At 35.9% G+C, this 19195-nt stretch overlaps 1 protein-coding gene across 2 annotated transcripts; it reads left to right on the top strand.

Annotated features, from left to right (window-relative positions):
• The first annotated feature begins 16333 nt into the window (after nt 1–16333).
• On the top strand, nt 16334–18732 carry LOC104211318 (RNA-binding protein involved in heterochromatin assembly dri1). Of its 2 annotated transcripts, none has more exons than XM_009760364.2 (4): nt 16334–16471; nt 17229–17649; nt 18168–18241; nt 18385–18732. In XM_009760364.2, the coding sequence occupies exons 2-4, from the start codon at nt 17243–17245 to the stop codon at nt 18396–18398; spliced, it is 495 nt and encodes a 164-aa protein (XP_009758666.1). In that variant the 5' UTR covers nt 16334–16471; nt 17229–17242; the 3' UTR covers nt 18399–18732. The 2 variants fall into 2 exon arrangements, with proteins under 2 accessions (XP_009758666.1, XP_009758665.1); XM_009760363.2 differs by having other exon boundaries at nt 16335–16471; nt 18168–18286.
• The last annotated feature ends 463 nt before the right edge of the window (nt 18733–19195 follow it).

The raw sequence follows: 19195 nt of genomic DNA, 5'->3' as shown, positions 1-19195 counted from the left end.
AAATAGTTCCTTATGAGTTTTATTTATGCTTTGAAGTTATTTTGGCTAGATTTCAACCGTCCAGAGGTTATTTCACTCGAGAAGTTCTTTCTCGAGTAACGGTATATCTTCTTCGAGGTAAGTATCTTGCCTAACTTCGTGTGGGGAACTACCCTTTAGGATTTGAGTCTTTTATGTTAATTGCATCATGTAAAGTCTGCGTACACGAGGTGACGAGTACGTGCCTGGGCTTATTTGTGGAAAATTGACCTTTTAGGGCTCTGAGGTCCTTATGTTCACTAAATATGAAGTGTTTTTGTTATGATTAAGTTTACCATTTACTAGTTTCACCTCTACATGTTTTAATTGGAATTAATTGCTTCATGATTCACTTTTATTGCCTATTTGACTCTTATGTGACTTAACTGAAGTTGTTACCTCTTCTATTGCTATGTTATCCCTCCCTAATCACTTTTCCTTAATTGAAATTATAATTATCTCTTCGGTAATTGTTCATCCTTAATTGGGGTTATGATTATCTTTCCATTGTTTACCCTTAATTGAATTTATTGTATCTCTTTCGTAATTGCTCAACCCTAAAAGAAATTTAGTTATCCTATATCTTAGTTGACTTATCCTTATTTGGCATTATTGACTCGTGTTATCTCCTTTGTTGTTGAATTGTACTTTGTGGGATCTTTGTTACATATTATTTCTGCCTTGTTGAGTTATTCTTATTATGACTAGTATTCTCTATTGTGTTTATTCTTTATGAACCTGTTCTACCGTTTCTTTGTGATCGAGAGCTTTTGAATTGATTTACTTGCCCTAATCTTGTGTTATTGTCATTGTTGTTGTTGTACTCGGTGATGTGATGCACAAGGTTTTTGTCGTTCGGTTGTTGTTATGTTGCATAAGATTTCTGTCGTGCTATTGTTAGTATTGATATGTGCACATACGGCCAAGGCTAGCTATATATGTGGGTTGCGCATATGGCGAGACAAGGTGTGAATATTATTATGCACGTGTGGCGAGAAAAGGCGATCATTACTTTATTATTGCGCACGTGGCGAGACAAGGTGGGCTATGTTAGGGATTGATCTGTGATGACGTGTGATGGCCTGGGACATTCTTATTGTTGACGTTTGTGTTGTGGCATACCTACCTGTGTGAGTTTTACATTGTGAAAAATTATGGGGAACATTCTTACATGTTGTTCATTTTCTTTACGCTTACTACTTGGTTTGAACTGTGTTAGAACACTTGCACAAGCATATATGTAGTTAATCACTCCTATCGATTTAAGAAGATGGTTTCTGATATTATTGAGTATTTATACACACCCTCGTCTACTTGCCTTCTATGTGAGAATGGTTCTATTGGCATGTTAGTCGGCAGTGCAGTTACCTGTTGAAATGAGGGCACAAGATTCCAAGTAGGGTTCACAAGGTGGGACCCGTGACTTGTGAATATTTTGAGGTATGGTACCTTGTGGAGACTATTGAATAAATCTGGTGTGAAAATGGTTATTCTTGTCGAGTTGTTACTTGTCCTTCCTTTATTTGTTTTCATCGGATTTAGACTGTGATCAGTTTACTCTACTGTGTTATTACTTGTTGTGCTTTATTGCTAATTGTTACTTTTGTTTCTCATTGTAAGTTCTGTATCATTTTTTCATTATGCGTAGTTTTGTAGAGATATCACACTCTGTTAGTTCTCCACTTATACTTGTTCAAGTTATCTAGTCCAGTAGGTGTCTCGACTGTCCCTCGTCATTACTCTACTTAGGTTAGTCTTGATACTTACCAGGAACCGCTATGGTGTATTTACACTATGCTTTTGCATAATTTTTGTGCGGATCCAGTTATTTCGGAGTTAGTCGATCGTTAGTTAGTTGTACGGATCTTGCTGTGGAGACTCAAGGTAATCCTGCTGCTACGTTCACAAGCTTCAGAGTCACCTTCTCATTTGGTATTTACAGTGTTTATCCTTATTCTGAAATAGTTGGATTTAGAGGTTTTTCTGGCTAACTCTGTAGAGCTTATGACTTGTACTATCGGTTTTGAGATTATAAATTTTATAGAGATTTCTATTTTGAAGATGTCAAATGTTAGCTAAATATTGTTGTTATTTTAGTTAATGATAGGCTTACCTAGTCCCAAAGACTCAACGAAGGAAATATTGGGTCGTGACAAGTTGGTATTAGAGCACTAGGTTCATAAGTGCTACGAGTCATAAGAGAGTTTAGTAGAGTCTTGTGGATCAGTATGGAGACGTCTGTACTTATATTCGAGAGGCTACAAAACTATTAGGACATGTTTCACTTCTTTCATTCCTATAGTGCGAGCTCATTAATCTCGGGTTTTGAGCGTTTATCATTCTATTCCCCCACAGATGGTGAGGGCACGAACTACAGTTATTGATGATGCTGCCCTCGGAGCAGGTATCGCTAGAGGCAGGGGAAGGGGCAGAGGCTAAAGAGGAGCATGTATCGTAGCTAGGGCACCAACCAGAGCTGTAGTTGAGGAGCCGCCTATAACTCCGGTTAAGGGACAGGTACCGGAGGCAGCTATTGTTACCCTCGGACTTCAGGGGACCTTAGCACAGCTCCTGAGCATATTTGGTACATTAGCTTAGGCGGGGTTGATTCCGGTTGCACCGGCTACTTCACAGACCAGGGAAGGAGCCCACACTCCCGCTGCCCGTACTCCAAAGCAGAGCGTATCCGATGGTCAGGTTTCAGGTGTCATGGTGACATAGCCGGTGGTTCCAATTCAGCCCGTGGTTAGGGCAGCAGCATCTGAGGAAGAACAGCTTAGACTTGCAAGGTTCAAGAAGTATGACCCTCTTACTTTTAGTGGTTTTGGCTTCAGAGGGTGCACAGGGCTTTCTTGAGGAGTACCATCGCATTATCCACACTATGGGTATTGTGGAGATGAGTGTGGTTGCTTTTACTATGTTCCAGCTCAGAGGAGAAGCTTATTAGTGGTGGCGGGTGTATGAGTGGGTAGCCTAGTCGATGAAGCTTCACTTTCATGGGCTCAATTTTCAGAGATGTTCTTGAGAGAGCTTGTTACTCAATCCCTTCGGGATGCATGGCACATGGAGTTTGAGTAGCCATGCTAGGGAACTATGTTAGTGTTAGAGTATGCTGTTAGATTCGGTGATTTGGCTAGACATGCACCTGATTTGGTTGCTACAGTCAGGGAGTGAGTCCATGATATTCGGTTTAGTATGGCTCAGAAGTTAGAGTCAAATGTGTCATTTCAGCAGGTGGTAGATGTCGCTTGCCGATTAGAGGGCATGTAGGACCAGGAGAGAAAGGATAGGCGGGACCAGGAGAGAGAGGGCAGGCGAGGTCAATAGAGAGATGTCAGAGAGACTAGGAGGCCTCGCAGAACGGAGAGATCTACTGGTCCTTATTTTGGATGCAAGGTACGATATAATAAAGGTTTTGTGGGTCAACCAGTCTAGTTTACACTTTAGGCTTTGCATAGTATTTCAGGTGCTCATGGGTCTCTGAGTACCCGTACCACATAGTTTCCACATCTATGTCAGCAAGAGGTTTCTTTGAGTGTGAAGATTGTCCCAGACTCCGGACAGATGTGGCATAACAGGGTATCCAGTTGAGTAGAAGGCGCCCAAGGGGGAAGGCCCGGCCCGTTGATATGTTTCCTGCGGTAGGTCCAAGTCTATTTCACCTGATGAGGTCGTACATGTATGGTTTCGATTTGTCATAGAAGAGCACCACTCATATTTTGTTTTAGTTCTGTTTATCAGGGCGAGTTCCCCTATTTGTTGCTTCACTTATGGGTGGGTTTCATGATTAGTACTCTACTTATGTGTTTACCTTTGTTGGGAGATTCTATAATGGTATCACATGTCTATCATTTTGTTTTTATTCATTATTGAGAGTTATGGGACTAGGAGTGAATTCCTGTTGTCCATTAAGGTAGGTTTTTATGTGATTTCTAAGTGATTTGGTTACAATTTGTGATTTAGATGCTCTACCCGGGGGAGAGCTCAGTAAGTGTTGTGATTTCATTGGCAGGATTATATTAGTGGAAAGTTTCGGTTGGTATGACGTGTATTATACTTATGATTCAGAGTTGAGGGGGAGACCCCCACAGTTTCATGTGATTTGATTATGGGCAGCTATTGTGATAAGAGATGTTGTTATGGGCATATGCGTGATGTGTTACGTTTGTGGTTGTACCATGTGGGTGTAGGCATAAGTTGTTGCTGCTAGTTGAGGCTGATACCAGGTGTGGATATAGGAATCGGGTATTTTGGAGATGAGCAGATGGTTGAAAATTTTGGCTCTAAGGCTTAATGGTATTGGTAGAAGGGATAAGTTGCAGTTGAGATGGTGTCGTCAAGCTTATGTGGATTGAGGTGACGCGAGGTCACCTGCGGGTATATGTAAGATGAATGCATTTAGTGATTTGAAGACTTCGGGACGAACCTTGGCACGTTTCAGGACGAATGTTTGTTTAAGTGGGGGAGGAGTAACGACCCGACCGGTCGTTTTTAGAATTAAAGTCATGTTCGACGACATACAGTCTCAAGCATCTTTGTATATCGTGTTATGACATGCGTTCGTGGATGAGTTTAGTTATCGGATAATACAAAGTCAATTTGGAAGAAGAATTTCTGTTTTGGAAGCTTTAGTGGTAAGAGTTGATCGGAATTTGACTTTTGTGTAAATGACTTCGGAATGAGGTTTTGATGATTTCAACAGCTTCGTATAGTGATTTTGTACTAACAGTGTGTGTCCGGATTTGGGTTTGGAGGCCCGTAGGGTAATTTGAAGTATTTCGGTAAAAGTTGGAAAAATTAATGTTTTGGAAGGTTGAGAGGTTTGACCAAGAGTTGACTTTGGTGATATCGGGATCGAAATGCAATTTCGAGAGTTGGAATAGCTCTGTTATTTCATTTGAGACTTGCCTGCAAAATTTGACATCATTCCGGATTGAGTTGATAGGTTTCAACGCGAGTTTTAGAAGTTGGAAGATTGGAAAGTTCATGAGTTCGATTCATGGTGCGATTCGTAGTTTTGACGTTGTTTGATGCGATTTGAGGCCTCGACTAAGTATGTATCGTGCTTTAGGATGTGTTGGTGTATTTGGTTGAGGTCCTGGGGGCCTCGAGTGTATTTCGAATGGGCTACGGGCTATTTTCTCATTGTTTGGTATAGCTGTGCTGATATCTGGTGTCCCCTTCTACGCGATCGCTTAGGTGAAGCCGCAATCGCGATGGCTTGCTTGGGGAGCTGATCATTTTCCTCTTTGCATTCGCACAGATAAGTCTGCGATCGCGGACTTATGCCTTTTTCCTCTCCGTGTCCGCATCCAACGATCCGCATTTTGCATAGTACTTTTGTGGGGCAGTACCATTTCTTCTCTAGGATCGCATTGATATATTCGAGATCGCGTAGTGAAATTCTGTGGCAGTCATGAACTCCTCTTCAAGATTGCATAGTGCAACTTTGTGGGGTAGTGCCATTTCTTTTCTACGACCGCATTGACTTATTCACGATCGCGTAGTGCAATTCTGTGGCAGTCATGAACTCCTCTTCGCGATCACAATTGCATTTCCGCGATCGCGATGTACAAATACCTGGCCAGAATATAAAAGTGCTCTATTCCGAGGGTTAGCCATTTTTAACATTTTTGGAGTTCTAGAGCTCGGTTTTGGGTGATTCTTTGTGGGGTTTTTAAGCAAATCAATTGGGTAAGTGTTCTTCACCTAGAATTTATTATATTTCATGATTCCATCTTTATTTCTATCATTTAATTAGTGTTTTGAGTTGAGAAAAAATGGGAATTTTGAAGAAAATTTTCAATATGTAAAATGATGATTTGAGGGATGAATTGGTATTGGAATTTGATAATTTTGGTATGGTGGAACTCATATTGGAATGGGTATTCGGATTTTCTTAAATTTGTCGGGTTCTGAGGTGCGAGCCCAAGGGTCGAATTCTGGTTGATTTTTAGTTTTTGATAAAGATTGAAGCTTTATTATCCGGAATAGTTCCTTATGAGTTTTACTTATGCTTTGAAGTTATTTTGGCTAGATTTGAGCCGTCCGGAGATTATTTCACTCAAGAAGTTCATTTTAGAGTAGTGGTTTATTTTCTTTGAGGTAAGTATCTTGCCAAACTTCGTGTGTGGGAACTACCCCTTAGGATTTAAGTCTTTTATGCTAATTGTATCATGTAAGGTCCGTGTATGTGAGGCGACGAGTACGTGCCTGGGCTTATTTGTGAAAAGTTGACCTTTTAGGGCTCTTAGGTCCTTATGTTCACTAAATATAAAGTTGTTTTGTTGTGATTAAGTTTCGTATTTAATAGTTTTACTTCTACATGTTTTGATTGGAATTAATTGCTTCATAATCCATTTTTTTGCCTATTTGTCTCTTATGTGACTTAACTGAAGTTGTTACCTTTTCTATTGCTATGCTATCCCTCCCTAATCGCTTTTCCTTAATTGAAATTTTAATTATCTCTTATGTAATTGTTCGTCTTTAATTGGAATTATGATTATCTTTCCATTTCTTACCCTTAATTGAATATGTTGTATCTTTCTCGTAATTGCTCAACCCTAAAAGAAGTTTAGTTATCCTATATCTTAGTTGACTTATCCTTATTTGGAATTATTTACTCATGGTATCTCCCTTGTTGTTGAATTGTACTTTGTGGGATCATTGTTACATATTATATCTGCCTTGTTGAGCTATTCTTGTTATGACTAGTATTCTCTATTGTGTTTATTCTTTGTGAACTCGTTCTACTATTTTTTGTGATCGAAAGATCTTAAGTTGATTTACTTGCCGTAATCTTGTATTATTGTCATTGTTGTTGATGTACTCGGGGATGTGATGCACGAGGTTTCTGTCGTGCGGTTGTTGTGTTGCACGAGGTTTCTGTCATGCTATTGTTACTATTGATATACACATATACGGCACGACAAGGCGGGCTATGTATAGGGGTTGTGCATGTGGAGAGACAAGATGGGAATATTATTATGCATGTGTGGCAAGATAAGGCAGGCATTAATTTATTATTGCGCACGTGGCGAGATAAGGTGGGCAATGTCAGGGATTGATCTATGATGACCTGTGATGGCCTGGGGGCATTCTTGTTGTTTACGTTTGTGTAATGGGGTACCTACCTGTGTTAGTTTTACCTTGTGAAAAATTATGGGGAACATTCTTACGTGTTGTGCATTTTCTCTACACTTACAGGTTGGCTTGAACTGTGTTAGAGCACTTGCACAAACATACACATAGTTAATCACTCCTATCAATTTAAAAAGATAGTTCCTGATATTATTGAGTATATATACACATCCTCGTCTATTTGCCTTCTATGTGAGAATGGTTCTATTGGTACGTGAGTCGGCCATGCAGTTACCAGTTGAAATGAGGGCACAAGATGCCAAATGTTTAGGGTTCAAAAAGTGGGATCCGTGACTTGTGAATATATTGAGGTATGGTACCTCGTGGAGACTATTGAATAAACCTGGTGTGAAAATGGTTATTCTTGTCGAGTTGCTACTTGTCCTTCCTTTATCTGTTTTCATCGGATTTAGACTCTGATCAGCTTACTCTACTGTGTTATTACTTGTTGTGCTTCGCTGCTAATTTTTACTTCTATTTCTCGTTGTAAGCACGGTATCATTTTGTCATTATGCGTAGTTTTGTAGAGATACCACACTTTGTTTGTTCTCCACGTATACTTATTCAGGTTATCTTGTCCAATAGGTGTCTCGACTGTCCCTCATCACTACTCCACTGAGGTTAGTCTGGGTACCACTGTGGTGTACTCAAATTATACTTCTACACATTTTTTGTGTATATCCAGGCATTTCGGAGTCAGTCGATCGTTAGCTAGCTGTACGGATCTTATTGTGGAGACTCAAGGTAAACATGTTGTTGTGTTCGCAGACTTCAGAGTCACCTTCTGATTTTGTATTTACACTATTTATCCTTATTCTGAAATTGTTGTATTTAGAGGGTTTTCTAGTAAACTCAGTAGATCTTATGACTTGTACTATCGATTTTGGGATTGTAAATTTGTATAGAGATTTCTATTTCAAAATTGTCAGACGTTAGCTAAATATTATTGTTATTTCAGTTAATGTTAGGCTTACCTAGTCCCTAAGACTAGGTGCCATCACGACACTCAACAGAGGAAAATTTAGGTCTTGACAAAGTTTGAGTTCCAAGTCCTTCTTTTCCCTATTGAGTCTCTTTAATTAATTTAGCATTTTTTAGACTCCTTTAGGGTAAAGCCAAGAATATCCTGTAATTTATTACATCTACCACAGTTATAAGGTCTTACCTCACTTGGTTCACCTCGTTCCATGAAGCAATTTTTAGTATTTTCTTTGTATTCATTGTCTGATGCATATTCATCAGTCCAATAACCAGAGTATTTGTTTATATCATTTTCCAAAATAGTCATGAAACACATGTTTTCTATTTTCTCATGTTCTGATCTATCTTCATCACTCCAGCGTCCAAATGATTTTTTTTATTGAACCCTCTGGAGACTTTTCTTTTAAGATTCGGGTTTTCAGTTTGAACATGGCCAGAACTTGCACATTAAAAGCACTTTCCATTATTTTTGTCTTGTTCATTGTATTGTCTGATTTTTCTAGATGACATCCTTCCTTTTTTGTGTTTCTGTATCTTTTCATCAATCCATTCATGTTTCTCGACACCATGGAAATTACTTCTTCAAGAGCTTCTACATCATCATCAATATTGCTCTTTGGTCCTTCTATTGTGGTTTTGAAGGTGATTGTTTTCTTCTTCTCTTCCTGACGCGTTTTCTTGAGATGTATTTTTTTCAAATGCCATGAGATCTCCATGCAGTTCATCATATGATAATTTGTCCAAATCTTGAGATTCAAGTGCGACTACTTTTGTCTGCCATGTAGTAGCCAAACTTCTTATGATTTTTCGAACCTGCTCATCACTTGAATAAGGTTTACCAAAGGCTTTCAGATTGCCAATGATTTTGCTGAATCTTGCAAACATTTCCTCAATGAATTCATCTTCTTTCATCTGGAAGAGTTCATAGTCGTGAACTAAAAAAATTATCTGTGTTTCTCTCACTTTGCTAGTTCCTTCATAAGTGAAATCTAGTTTGTCCCACATTTCTTTGGCGGTATTACAACTTGAAATTTTCTCATATTCCTCTCCACTTATAGTGTTATAGAGCAAGTTTTGTGCCTTAGCGTTAACTTGAACAACAATTATTTGCTCGTCAGAGTAGTCATCTATATCTTCAGGATCAATAGGTGGTTGTCTTGCTGCTAAAAATGGATAGTTTCCCTTTTTGATAACACGTCATACTTTGACATCAGAAGACTTTGCATAAATTTTCATTTGTATCTTCCAATGAGAGAAGTGTTGTCTTTAGAAATATGATGGTCTTACTTGCGATGTCCCTTCTTGAAAAAGTGCTCCAATAGTTACTTGGTTTAACATGATCTTTTCTCACTAGTTGTTAAGCAAAAGATAAATATGTAAGACCTGCTCTGATACTAATTGAAAGTATATAGGGGGAGGGAGGGAGAGGGAGTGAATTGCCGATATTTCTTTTTCTATCCTAAGTAGTTGACTAGTTTACTAATTAGTCTACTTAAAATAAAGACGGAATAACTGAAAGCAGAAATAAAGTGTAGGAATTAAAGACACCCAGATTTTTATATTGGTTCGAATTCAATGTGAATCTTACTCCAGTCCCCCTGGGTTGCAAGGGTATTCTCTTTTCAAATCTCCTTGAAAGTTTCGTACAATTGTGTTGATGTTATCTTCGAACACCAAGTCACTTTTGAATCTAAGTACGCTAGTGATATGTTAGATACAATGTCTCACCAATATTTCTTTCTCTTTCTTCTCTCTACTGATTACACAGTAAACTTTGCTAAGATTACAATGCTTGTTTAGAGTAAAACAAAGAGTATAAAGTTGGTATGATAAAAGTATGTGATTCTTCCTTGACAATCTGCATTATATACTTGAGCTTGCCTTAACGTATCTTTGGAAGATCGTTGAGAGTTTTGAGATCCCAAAGGAATTGATCATTGGAATTGAATCTATTATGATTCATTTCAAGAATAAATGCGAGGCTTCCATAACTGCGGTCTTTTCCTTCTTCGACAGAAAATCCCTTATAATTGGTCCTTAAGTTGTTACTTGATCCATGGGACTGATAGCCTTCCTTTTCGAAACATATCTTCAACAATCAGGATAGGCGCAATTATAGTTCATATTTCCGTGAATCTTGGTATACCAAGTATCCTGGTTGTCATATTGCTTTAATCTTGGACCTTCCTTTCTTGCTTTCGTTGACAGGTCTTTTGCCTAGGTTCTTTTACTCCTTCCTTTCTTCTCCTCGTCCGTACATCATTGATAGATTTGCTCGCATCCTTCTTTTCATCTCAAGTGATCATGCACATAATAATATGTTAATTTTCATCATTGAAATCTATATCTAACGACGTCGAGTCAGATCTTTCAAATACATACTGTTATCTTAGCCATATTACGGTTCAAAAAGATGGGGAAACTTATCTTACGTGAAGTTATTGCATGTGTATAGTCGTCCTAGCTTATTTATGCGGATAGGGAAAAGTACAAAAAGATATTCGTTTCAAGTAAGTTGTCGTATTTGTTTCTTGTAACTACCACAGGCTTCAGTGCATGTCCATCTTTGGTGCATCATTTGAATTGAAATTCGTCATTTGTGGTATAATTTCAACGGTGGCGTTTTCATTTTTGACATTCCAAACTTACATTGCTCGTATCAAAATTTTAAACATCGATAATCTTTTGAATCATCGTAGATATAAAAATCAAGTACGACCATAAATGATCTTTTCTATAGTAGTGTATGAAAAAGGTTTTACATCAAGGGGCTATTTAATAATAACATACCCAATGAAATCCAACAAGTTGGATCTGAGAGGGGTAGAGTGTACGCATGTAGAGATATTGTTTCCTATAGATTCTCGATTCTATGAAAGTAATTCCAAAACAGGTTTGAAGAAAGAAGAAAAAAAACTATGCCGAAAGTGTTGGCAAAAATAATACGATGGTACTAATAAAAGAATTATAAAAACAGTACAGAAGTACTAGTAAAAGGAATATAATATAGTAAAGGAGCTATATTATACTGCAAAAAGAAAAGTATCAAACAACAAAGATAGTAAGCTAGCCTAAGCAGCAGTAGCATCAAGTAAGTTGTAGAAATGAAGAATAAAATAATACGAGTATACTAGTAGTACTACAGATAAGGCACAAAGGGAACAGAAAATGGTGCTCCAAACGAAAACCCCGCTCTCCCACGTAATAGAGAGAAAACGTTTGCCGGCCTACTAACTTTCTATCTTAATCTTGAAGCTTCACTCCTTCTTATCTAGGGTCATGTTCTTTATAAGTTGAAGATGTGTCATGTCTTGTCTAATTACAACTCTCAAATACTTCTTCGGTCTACCTCCATCTTTTTTCAGACTGCCAACCTCTTGCACCTCCTCACTGGGACATTTGCAAATCTCCTTTTCATATGCGTATATCATCTCAGTCTCACTTTATATATATATATATATATATATATATATATATATATATATATATATATATATTCGATCTTAATCATATCCTGCCTAGCATGTATGCAGGAAATCAATAAAATATGGATTATAATTGTTCCTATTTTCTTCCATAAATTTATTAGTTCAAATATGTAAATTTTACTTATCTCCCCTCCAATTTGCATTTGAGACTTTCAAACCTTATGGCGTTGAGATTGAGGAAAATGTACTTCGAGTCGTAACAATAGTCATCCCTGGCATACATAATGATGTAAAATGAAATATATAGCTCGCTAGTGTGTGTATCAATATAATTAGCTTGTCATAATTGTAATTAGTTTTAGCAAATTAAAAAGGGTATATTTTGGTAAATTCAAGAATCAATTGCTTGAGTACTGTAGGGTTGTTGCTTTGTCAAAAGCCTATGTAGTCTTTGTAACATCACTTTAGGAGGAATATTAGAGGAAATATTCATTCATCTTGTGAAGGAATTCCCAATGGGAGGAGAGAAAGTAAGCATTAATGTGTACGTTATAGTCATTGCATGGAGGAAATGGGAAGCATTTGCATTTCCCAAAGAGAATCGAATCATTCTTCCTTTCTTTTTGCTTTTTCACAGTTTGCTACAGCTCTCTTTACCACTCCCCAAGAAAATGGTGGGTGGTTCCTTTGCTTGGGAGGAGGGGGTGGGGTGAGTGAACTTAAATTATTACTACTATATCTACTCTCTTTATTCTTTATTTTGGTTATAATATCTTTCGCAGAGCTAATTTAACAGCAGTCCACGTAAATACTAAGATTTTGTTAAATTTAACTTTTTATAATAGATTGCGCTATAAAATATGAAAATGCCAATCAGAGCACAAAAATTCTAATTATATATAGATGAAACTATGTTAAATATATTCTTTTAGTTTTTCGAATAGTACTCCCCTCTATTGAGTAGTAATTTGTTTTGAAGTGCGTACTCATCTCATTTAAAAGTTTAAACTGTTAAATGACACACACTAAATTATGTCTTTCAATATGCCCTTCATGCATGAGTCTTTTTTTTTTCATGGATTAAGCACATGAAAATTCTTTGGATCTTTGGATAAGTGGCCGACTAGATTTGTTGTTTACTTTTCATAACCGATATACATAAATTATACACTGATTGTACACTATTATATATTTCCGTCAATTGCTTTTGATTTAAGTGGTTGGGTAAGCAACCATCTAGGTTAATTCTTTAAATTCTTTTAAATGAGATACAAACTTTAACGGTTTGAAAATCAGTATCTAATGAGAAAATTCATGTTTTCAAAAAATGCTAAAAGTAGTATTTTAACAAGTGTTTTCTATGGGGAAGAGGGCTTAGCTATTACTCCCTCTATAACTTTTACTCTCTCCGGACCATAATAAGTGTTTTTTTGGTTGTTTTCACACAAATTAAGAAATTCACCTTTTAACATTAATTAGCAATGAAATTGACCATATTAATATTTACTATCTCTTCACATAAACTCTCCTAACACATACTCCAACACTATTTACTTCAAAGACAATGATAGGAAAAAAATAATTAATTTATTTTTGAAATCTGGAAAAATTACTTATTTTAGACAAAAAAAAAGGCAAAAAACTTACCTATTGTGGACCGGAGGAGTAGTTATCAAGTATTCTAAAAATAAATTTTTATTTTTACTTGTCACCTTTTGCATATCAAGAGAAAAATAATTTATTTTTCCTGTTTTGCCATTAACATTAATTACTCATCCAAATTCATCAAGACTATACGCCAATATATTAGTATCATGGTAATTATGCATTTTATTTGGGCATTGCAAAGTCAAAAGTGGAGGGAGTACTAACTGGAGTATTTATTTCTTTCGAAATCTTCATTTGAAAATTTATGTTTTGAGATGTTTCTTTTTTCTCTTCTGAGAGTTCCATTTCTTGGAGAATGGTGTGTTTGGTGGTTCCTGTCTTTACACCTAAAAGAGGAGAGAGAGAAAGAAAAAGAAATGATTCAGAAAAACAAATATAAGAATGAGAGAGAAAGAGAGGGGAGGAAAAAGAAAAATGACAGCAAAAAAGCCAATGCAGTGCTCGGAAGAAAAAGAAAAGATATTACACTAAAAAGAAAGAAAAGATGGTCAAATTGGACCTCGAAGACTCCCTTATGCCATCATCAGCTTCGACTATCTTTATCGAAAATCTACCAATTTTCACTTTCTTCCATTTTGAACCATCCACCTTCCTCATTCCTCTCCTCCCATAATTTTTAATTTGGAATTAATTACCCCTAAATCCATCTTATAATGATTTAATTTATAAAATTTATATTATATCATTCAAAAGATACTTATAGGCAGGGGTGGAAGCTGAGGGGTGAAGGGGGTTCAACTTCCTTCATCGGAAGATTATAGTATGTAAATAGAATAAATATTTTTTATTTATATATAATTAAGTTGTTGAATCTCCTAGGCATAAGGAAATCTCTTCTTGAATGTCCTTATTTGAATTCATGGTTGTGCTATGGGTAATCCCCTCATACTAGGTAAGACTTGTAATCTTGTAAATAAGGTATGTAGATTATTTGATACAACATAGAAAGATAACCTGATTGTGTGAGAAATTTGTATCATATTCGCATGTATAAGTAAACTACCATTTACTATCGCATTCATGTGTTGGTATTATATTAAGAACAAAAAGATATCCAACGTACTTACATAGATTGGTGTAGCCATGCAACTTTAACTTGGGCTTCGATTTCAGCTTCGAATACGTCCATTTTACGAAATCTGACACACACGAGTGCGCATCCCTTCTCCCCCCCCCCCCCCCGCCCACAACCCAAGAGAATATTCTTTTTTATATTTTTGAAATAGCTTATGTCATATGCTCATTTATTTGTTATATTTAAAACTATTGATGGATTTTACCATCAAGACGTTTCTTCTATCTGGGGGTTGGGGGTGGGGATGGGGGTTGAGGTGGATGACAAGGTCACAAGGGAGAGGAGTGATGTTTGGCGATACTATTTCTTAAAATGACCAACTAACCCCTATTTTTGGGTTGATGTAAATTTTAATAGAGGTTATGTTCATATCTTGACAATGTAAACAATATTTACAAAATATTTAGATAAAAGGATTACAACAAATCTCTATGATCAGATAATATAAATAAATCTCTACGATAACTATTAAAGATAAGCTAGTAAAAATGATAACTAACTATTATATGCTAAGTAATACTATAGGTGTTACAAAAAATTTATATTATCAGTATATATAATTTAAATCCATCTTAATGTATAGATACTTAATCATTTCATTTCTTGCGACCTACGTTAGTTAAAAAGCATGTTAATCCCATTAGAGCCATTATATAGCAAATAGATTGTTAATATATCTTCTATGATTCAAGAGTTAATCTCACAAAACATAGTAATAAAGATTTGGAACTATATTCTTCGTTAACAAATGACCTTGAGCTAGGAATAGTAAATTAGGGTCATATTAGTTTATAAAATGACTAAAGTAACCCCTTACATCGGTTCGATACAAAGAAAAATGTGTTCAATGAGTGTCCTTTTGACTTACTTATGCAACTTTGACCTTCCAAGTACAAAATTGGAATATTCAAAAGATATTAAAGGAATGACCATTTTTCCCATGTATAGCGACTCTTGGATTTTTTTTATTTTTTATTTTTTATTTTTTGAAAGGGAGACGTGACCCCTCCTTCACAGGTGAATTTCGAGATAAGAATAAGTTGTGGGGGTCAATATTGAGAGCATAAAAAATAAACGGAATATTCATTTTGTCTGGCTCCAAGTTGAAACCTATTTAGTTCATGTTATTCTTATCCAATGACGAGTTAACAAGCAAGCAATTTTGCCATGTGGGGCTTGTGTGGACCTTATGATGTTGGCCACGTAAGCAAATTAAGGGCCCTAAAATGATTTAGTCAAAGGTTTTTTAATGCATGCTTCAACGAGTTCATGCACTAAATTATATAATTCCTTTCACAATTGTGTATTAGTTATGTTGTCAAACAGTCTTTCCATTCTTGATATTATTTCAAGCAGGATAATTTAGTCCTGCTACGCTTTCATAGTTATATATACTTCTTAAAGAATAAAAATCAAATAAAACAATCAATTCCTTGATGTCATGTGATGGTTTGAACGAGGGAGCATTTTTTTTTAGTAAAAAAATGATATTTTAAAATGTGTTTGGATGATTTCCGACCAACCTTCACTGATTTTTGGCCAAATTAATATCTTAGGATATTTACTGAAAATTGAGAGAAAAAATTGTAAGTAGTTTCTGCAACTAACTATAAGATCGATGATTTTATGAGTAATTAAGGGTATATATGGAATTATATCATGTATTTTGTTGGTATTCGTTTCAAGGCATCCACGCACATATATCCTTATTCACATCTCTTGAAGCCTTAAAATTAAAGATGTTGTAAACATAGCTAAGAGAAACTATATCAAATTTGACAAACAAATATTCCATTATCGTTAGAATCCAACATTATATTCTGTTTTCTTGTAAAATATCGTTTTTTGCTTTTCTTTCTTTTACTACTCCACTATTTTTAATTTTGTTTTCCTTTAGTAGGGATTCTACTGTTTAAAGGGAGGCTAATTAATTTAGCTACGTGAAAAAGAACATCCCACCGCTGCCTTTATCCTCTCGAAGTTCGAGGAATTTTGCAGTATATAAAGCTCTGCAAACAACACCAAGAATCCACAACTTGTTTCTTAGATTTAAAATCTAGTCTTCTACTTCTCTTACTCCTGCAAACAACAACGTTATTATCTAAAGCCACTATCTTAATTAGCTCATTTTGTGTTCTATTTGTTTTATATTTCTTCCAAGGTCAGCCTTTCACCTTGTTAATTAACGCAACTTATTTCTTGACAAATTCTTCCTTCAACATTATTTGCATATCTTATATGGAGCGCATACACATGCAGTGATCATTTGTCTAATCCCTATTCACTCTTTCTTAATTTCCTTGTTTTTATTCTTAATGCTGTAGTTAGTGAGGGTTAAGGGCATAATTGTCTTTAAACTTTTGTTCTATATATCTTCGCTTAAATTATATCCAGAGAATTTTTTGCTTACAAACCTAATTTGACCGTGCAGTTGTCGTTTGAATTATTTTTTTTTTAGAATCTCTTATTGCCCACTATTCATTTTAGAATCAAAATGGAAACAGATATTCTCTTTCCATGTCCTTTTTCAACATTAGTGACAGTTGTTTTGTACATCCAAGAAAATGAATAAAGTCGAAGACTCTTTCTCTGTTTTACCTTTTTCTCTCCCCCTAAATTTTTATTAATTTAACCATTTTTATACTTTCAGGATATAATATAATTTGTTATAACAGACTTTTAGATTACTTTTCAGATCATTAATTCAATTCATTATCAATAATTAATTTAAGTTATGTTTCGGTGACATGAATTTTGATGATAGTGTAAATAACATTCTTTTCAACTTAAGTTTTATTACCTAGAAAGCATCAAAAGAATGCTGCGTACATACAAAAATCATGGTTTTTTTTGGTTAATTTTTCCAAGTGCTCATAATTTGACCAGTGGTCTCAATAATATTTTATATGAATTTATAGGGAAAAAGGAGAAAATGAGCAGACCAGGAGACTGGAATTGCAGGTCATGCCAGCACTTGAACTTCCAAAGGAGAGACTCATGCCAAAGATGTGGAGAGCCACGTCACGGTCATGACTTTGGAAGCTGCTTTGGCGGAAGAGGAGGCGGCGGCTCCTCCGCTTTCGGCTTCAGTACCGGCCCTGATGTAAGGCCCGGCGACTGGTACTGCGCCGTAGGGAATTGTGGCGCACACAACTTTGCCAGCCGCTCAAGCTGCTTCAAGTGCGGTGCTTTTAAGGATGAATCCTCTGGTGGTGGTTGTGGTGGCGGCGGCTTTGACGCTGAACATATGATGTCGTCCCGCCCGAGAGGCTTTGGCTTCGGTAGTGCTAGTGGCGGCAGCCGCTCTGGATGGAAGTCCGGTGACTGGATTTGCACCAGGTAAATACAATCTTAAAGTTTCAGTAGAAAACAAAGGCAATACATTTAGCTGCCATAAGTTTCGCTATCTTGGTGCCTAAGTAAACCCCGTACGTATTATGGATATCTACGCTCAGTTATCTTTAAAAGACCTGATACTTTATAATACTATAAGTTTATATAATTAAACTCAAAAGTAAATAAATAAAACTTGTACTATTAGAGAAACAAAAAAAACAAAAAAAAAAACGTGTGTTCGTCTCAATTTCTGCTTTCTCTTCCTCCAGCCAAAAAAATAATACTAAAAGATCGTGATTGTTAGATTCAGTGACCAACTTTAAATAAAGTAGTTTCTATCTGGTTTGAAATTTTGAATAACACCCGGGCATAAGTAAGAACGATGGATGAAAGTACAGCTATTGGTCCAATTTAAAAACAATTAGCGTGCATGTTTAGAACAGCAAATATTTGAATTTTTAGGCTCATTTTTTCTTTAATTTGTAGCCCATTGTTATAAAAATATTTGAAATTATTAACAGGTTAGGGTGCAATGAGCACAACTTTGCCAGCAGGATGGAGTGTTTCAGATGCAATGCACCTAGGGACTTAGCTGGTAACAAGTCCTCGTTTTAATTCAACATTGATTCTCCATTTTTGGGTAATTAATCAAAATTCATTTCTTCCCTTGAATTTTAATAAAAAAATTACCCATTATATATTTTCTTTTATTAAGTAAATAATATTATATTTATTCAGGTGTTGCAGTCTAAGAGAGAATCAAGCTAGAAAGACGTGGAGAAGATGATATCTCGGAAGAAGATCTCTTTTTGCCCTATCAAATCCTACCTATTCTCTTCCTATTTTTCTTTTTTCCCTTTTCCTTTTGATATTTTGATATTTATATTATTCACTTGTAGGAATCTTTAGATGAATTATGATCTCAAAGAAAAAGAAAAAAAAATCATATCGACCGAGTGTAGCTGAATCTTTATTTCGCGAGCTTTATTAGGTATTAAATGTAGCCTTGTACTTCCAGCTGCTTTGTTTCAATCTACTTAGTATCAACGTGTGTTATTGAGAAAGAGCTAGCTTCTTCTTTTGCCATATATAAACTCTTTTTTGTCATTCCATTTCGATATTTCTGTTAATCAAAATTAACATAAATTAACCCTCCTCGACGCTTAAAAGAATGGAAAAGAAAGAAAGAAAGGAAGGAAGGAAGGAAGGAAGGAAGGAAGGAAGGAAGGAAGGAAGGAAGGAAGGAAGGAAGAAAGAAAGAAAGAAAAAAGAAATCAACCGATTATTTTTCTCCATTTCTTTGAGCTGTTTATGCAACTGAACATCCATGCCTACAATTAATTTGAACTGAAACGCTAAAAGCAAGCTAAAGTTACATGTACGTAATTACTTATGTTGGTTAAACTTATGCATTAGATAATTACTTTCTTATTTGGATTATGGAAAACCACATTTCAGCGTAAAGAATGCTCACTCCAATTCGGTTTACGCGAGGTAGTTTGACTCGGCTTAAGAAAAAAAGAAGATTTCTAAAATTTATAGTGTTAAA

Source organism: Nicotiana sylvestris, chromosome 8 (assembly GCF_000393655.2).
Source record: "Nicotiana sylvestris chromosome 8, ASM39365v2, whole genome shotgun sequence".
Classification (NCBI taxonomy): Eukaryota; Viridiplantae; Streptophyta; class Magnoliopsida; order Solanales; family Solanaceae; genus Nicotiana; species Nicotiana sylvestris.
The sequence above is the reverse complement of the archived record's forward strand: the minus strand, read 5'-3'. Positions and strand labels throughout refer to the sequence as shown.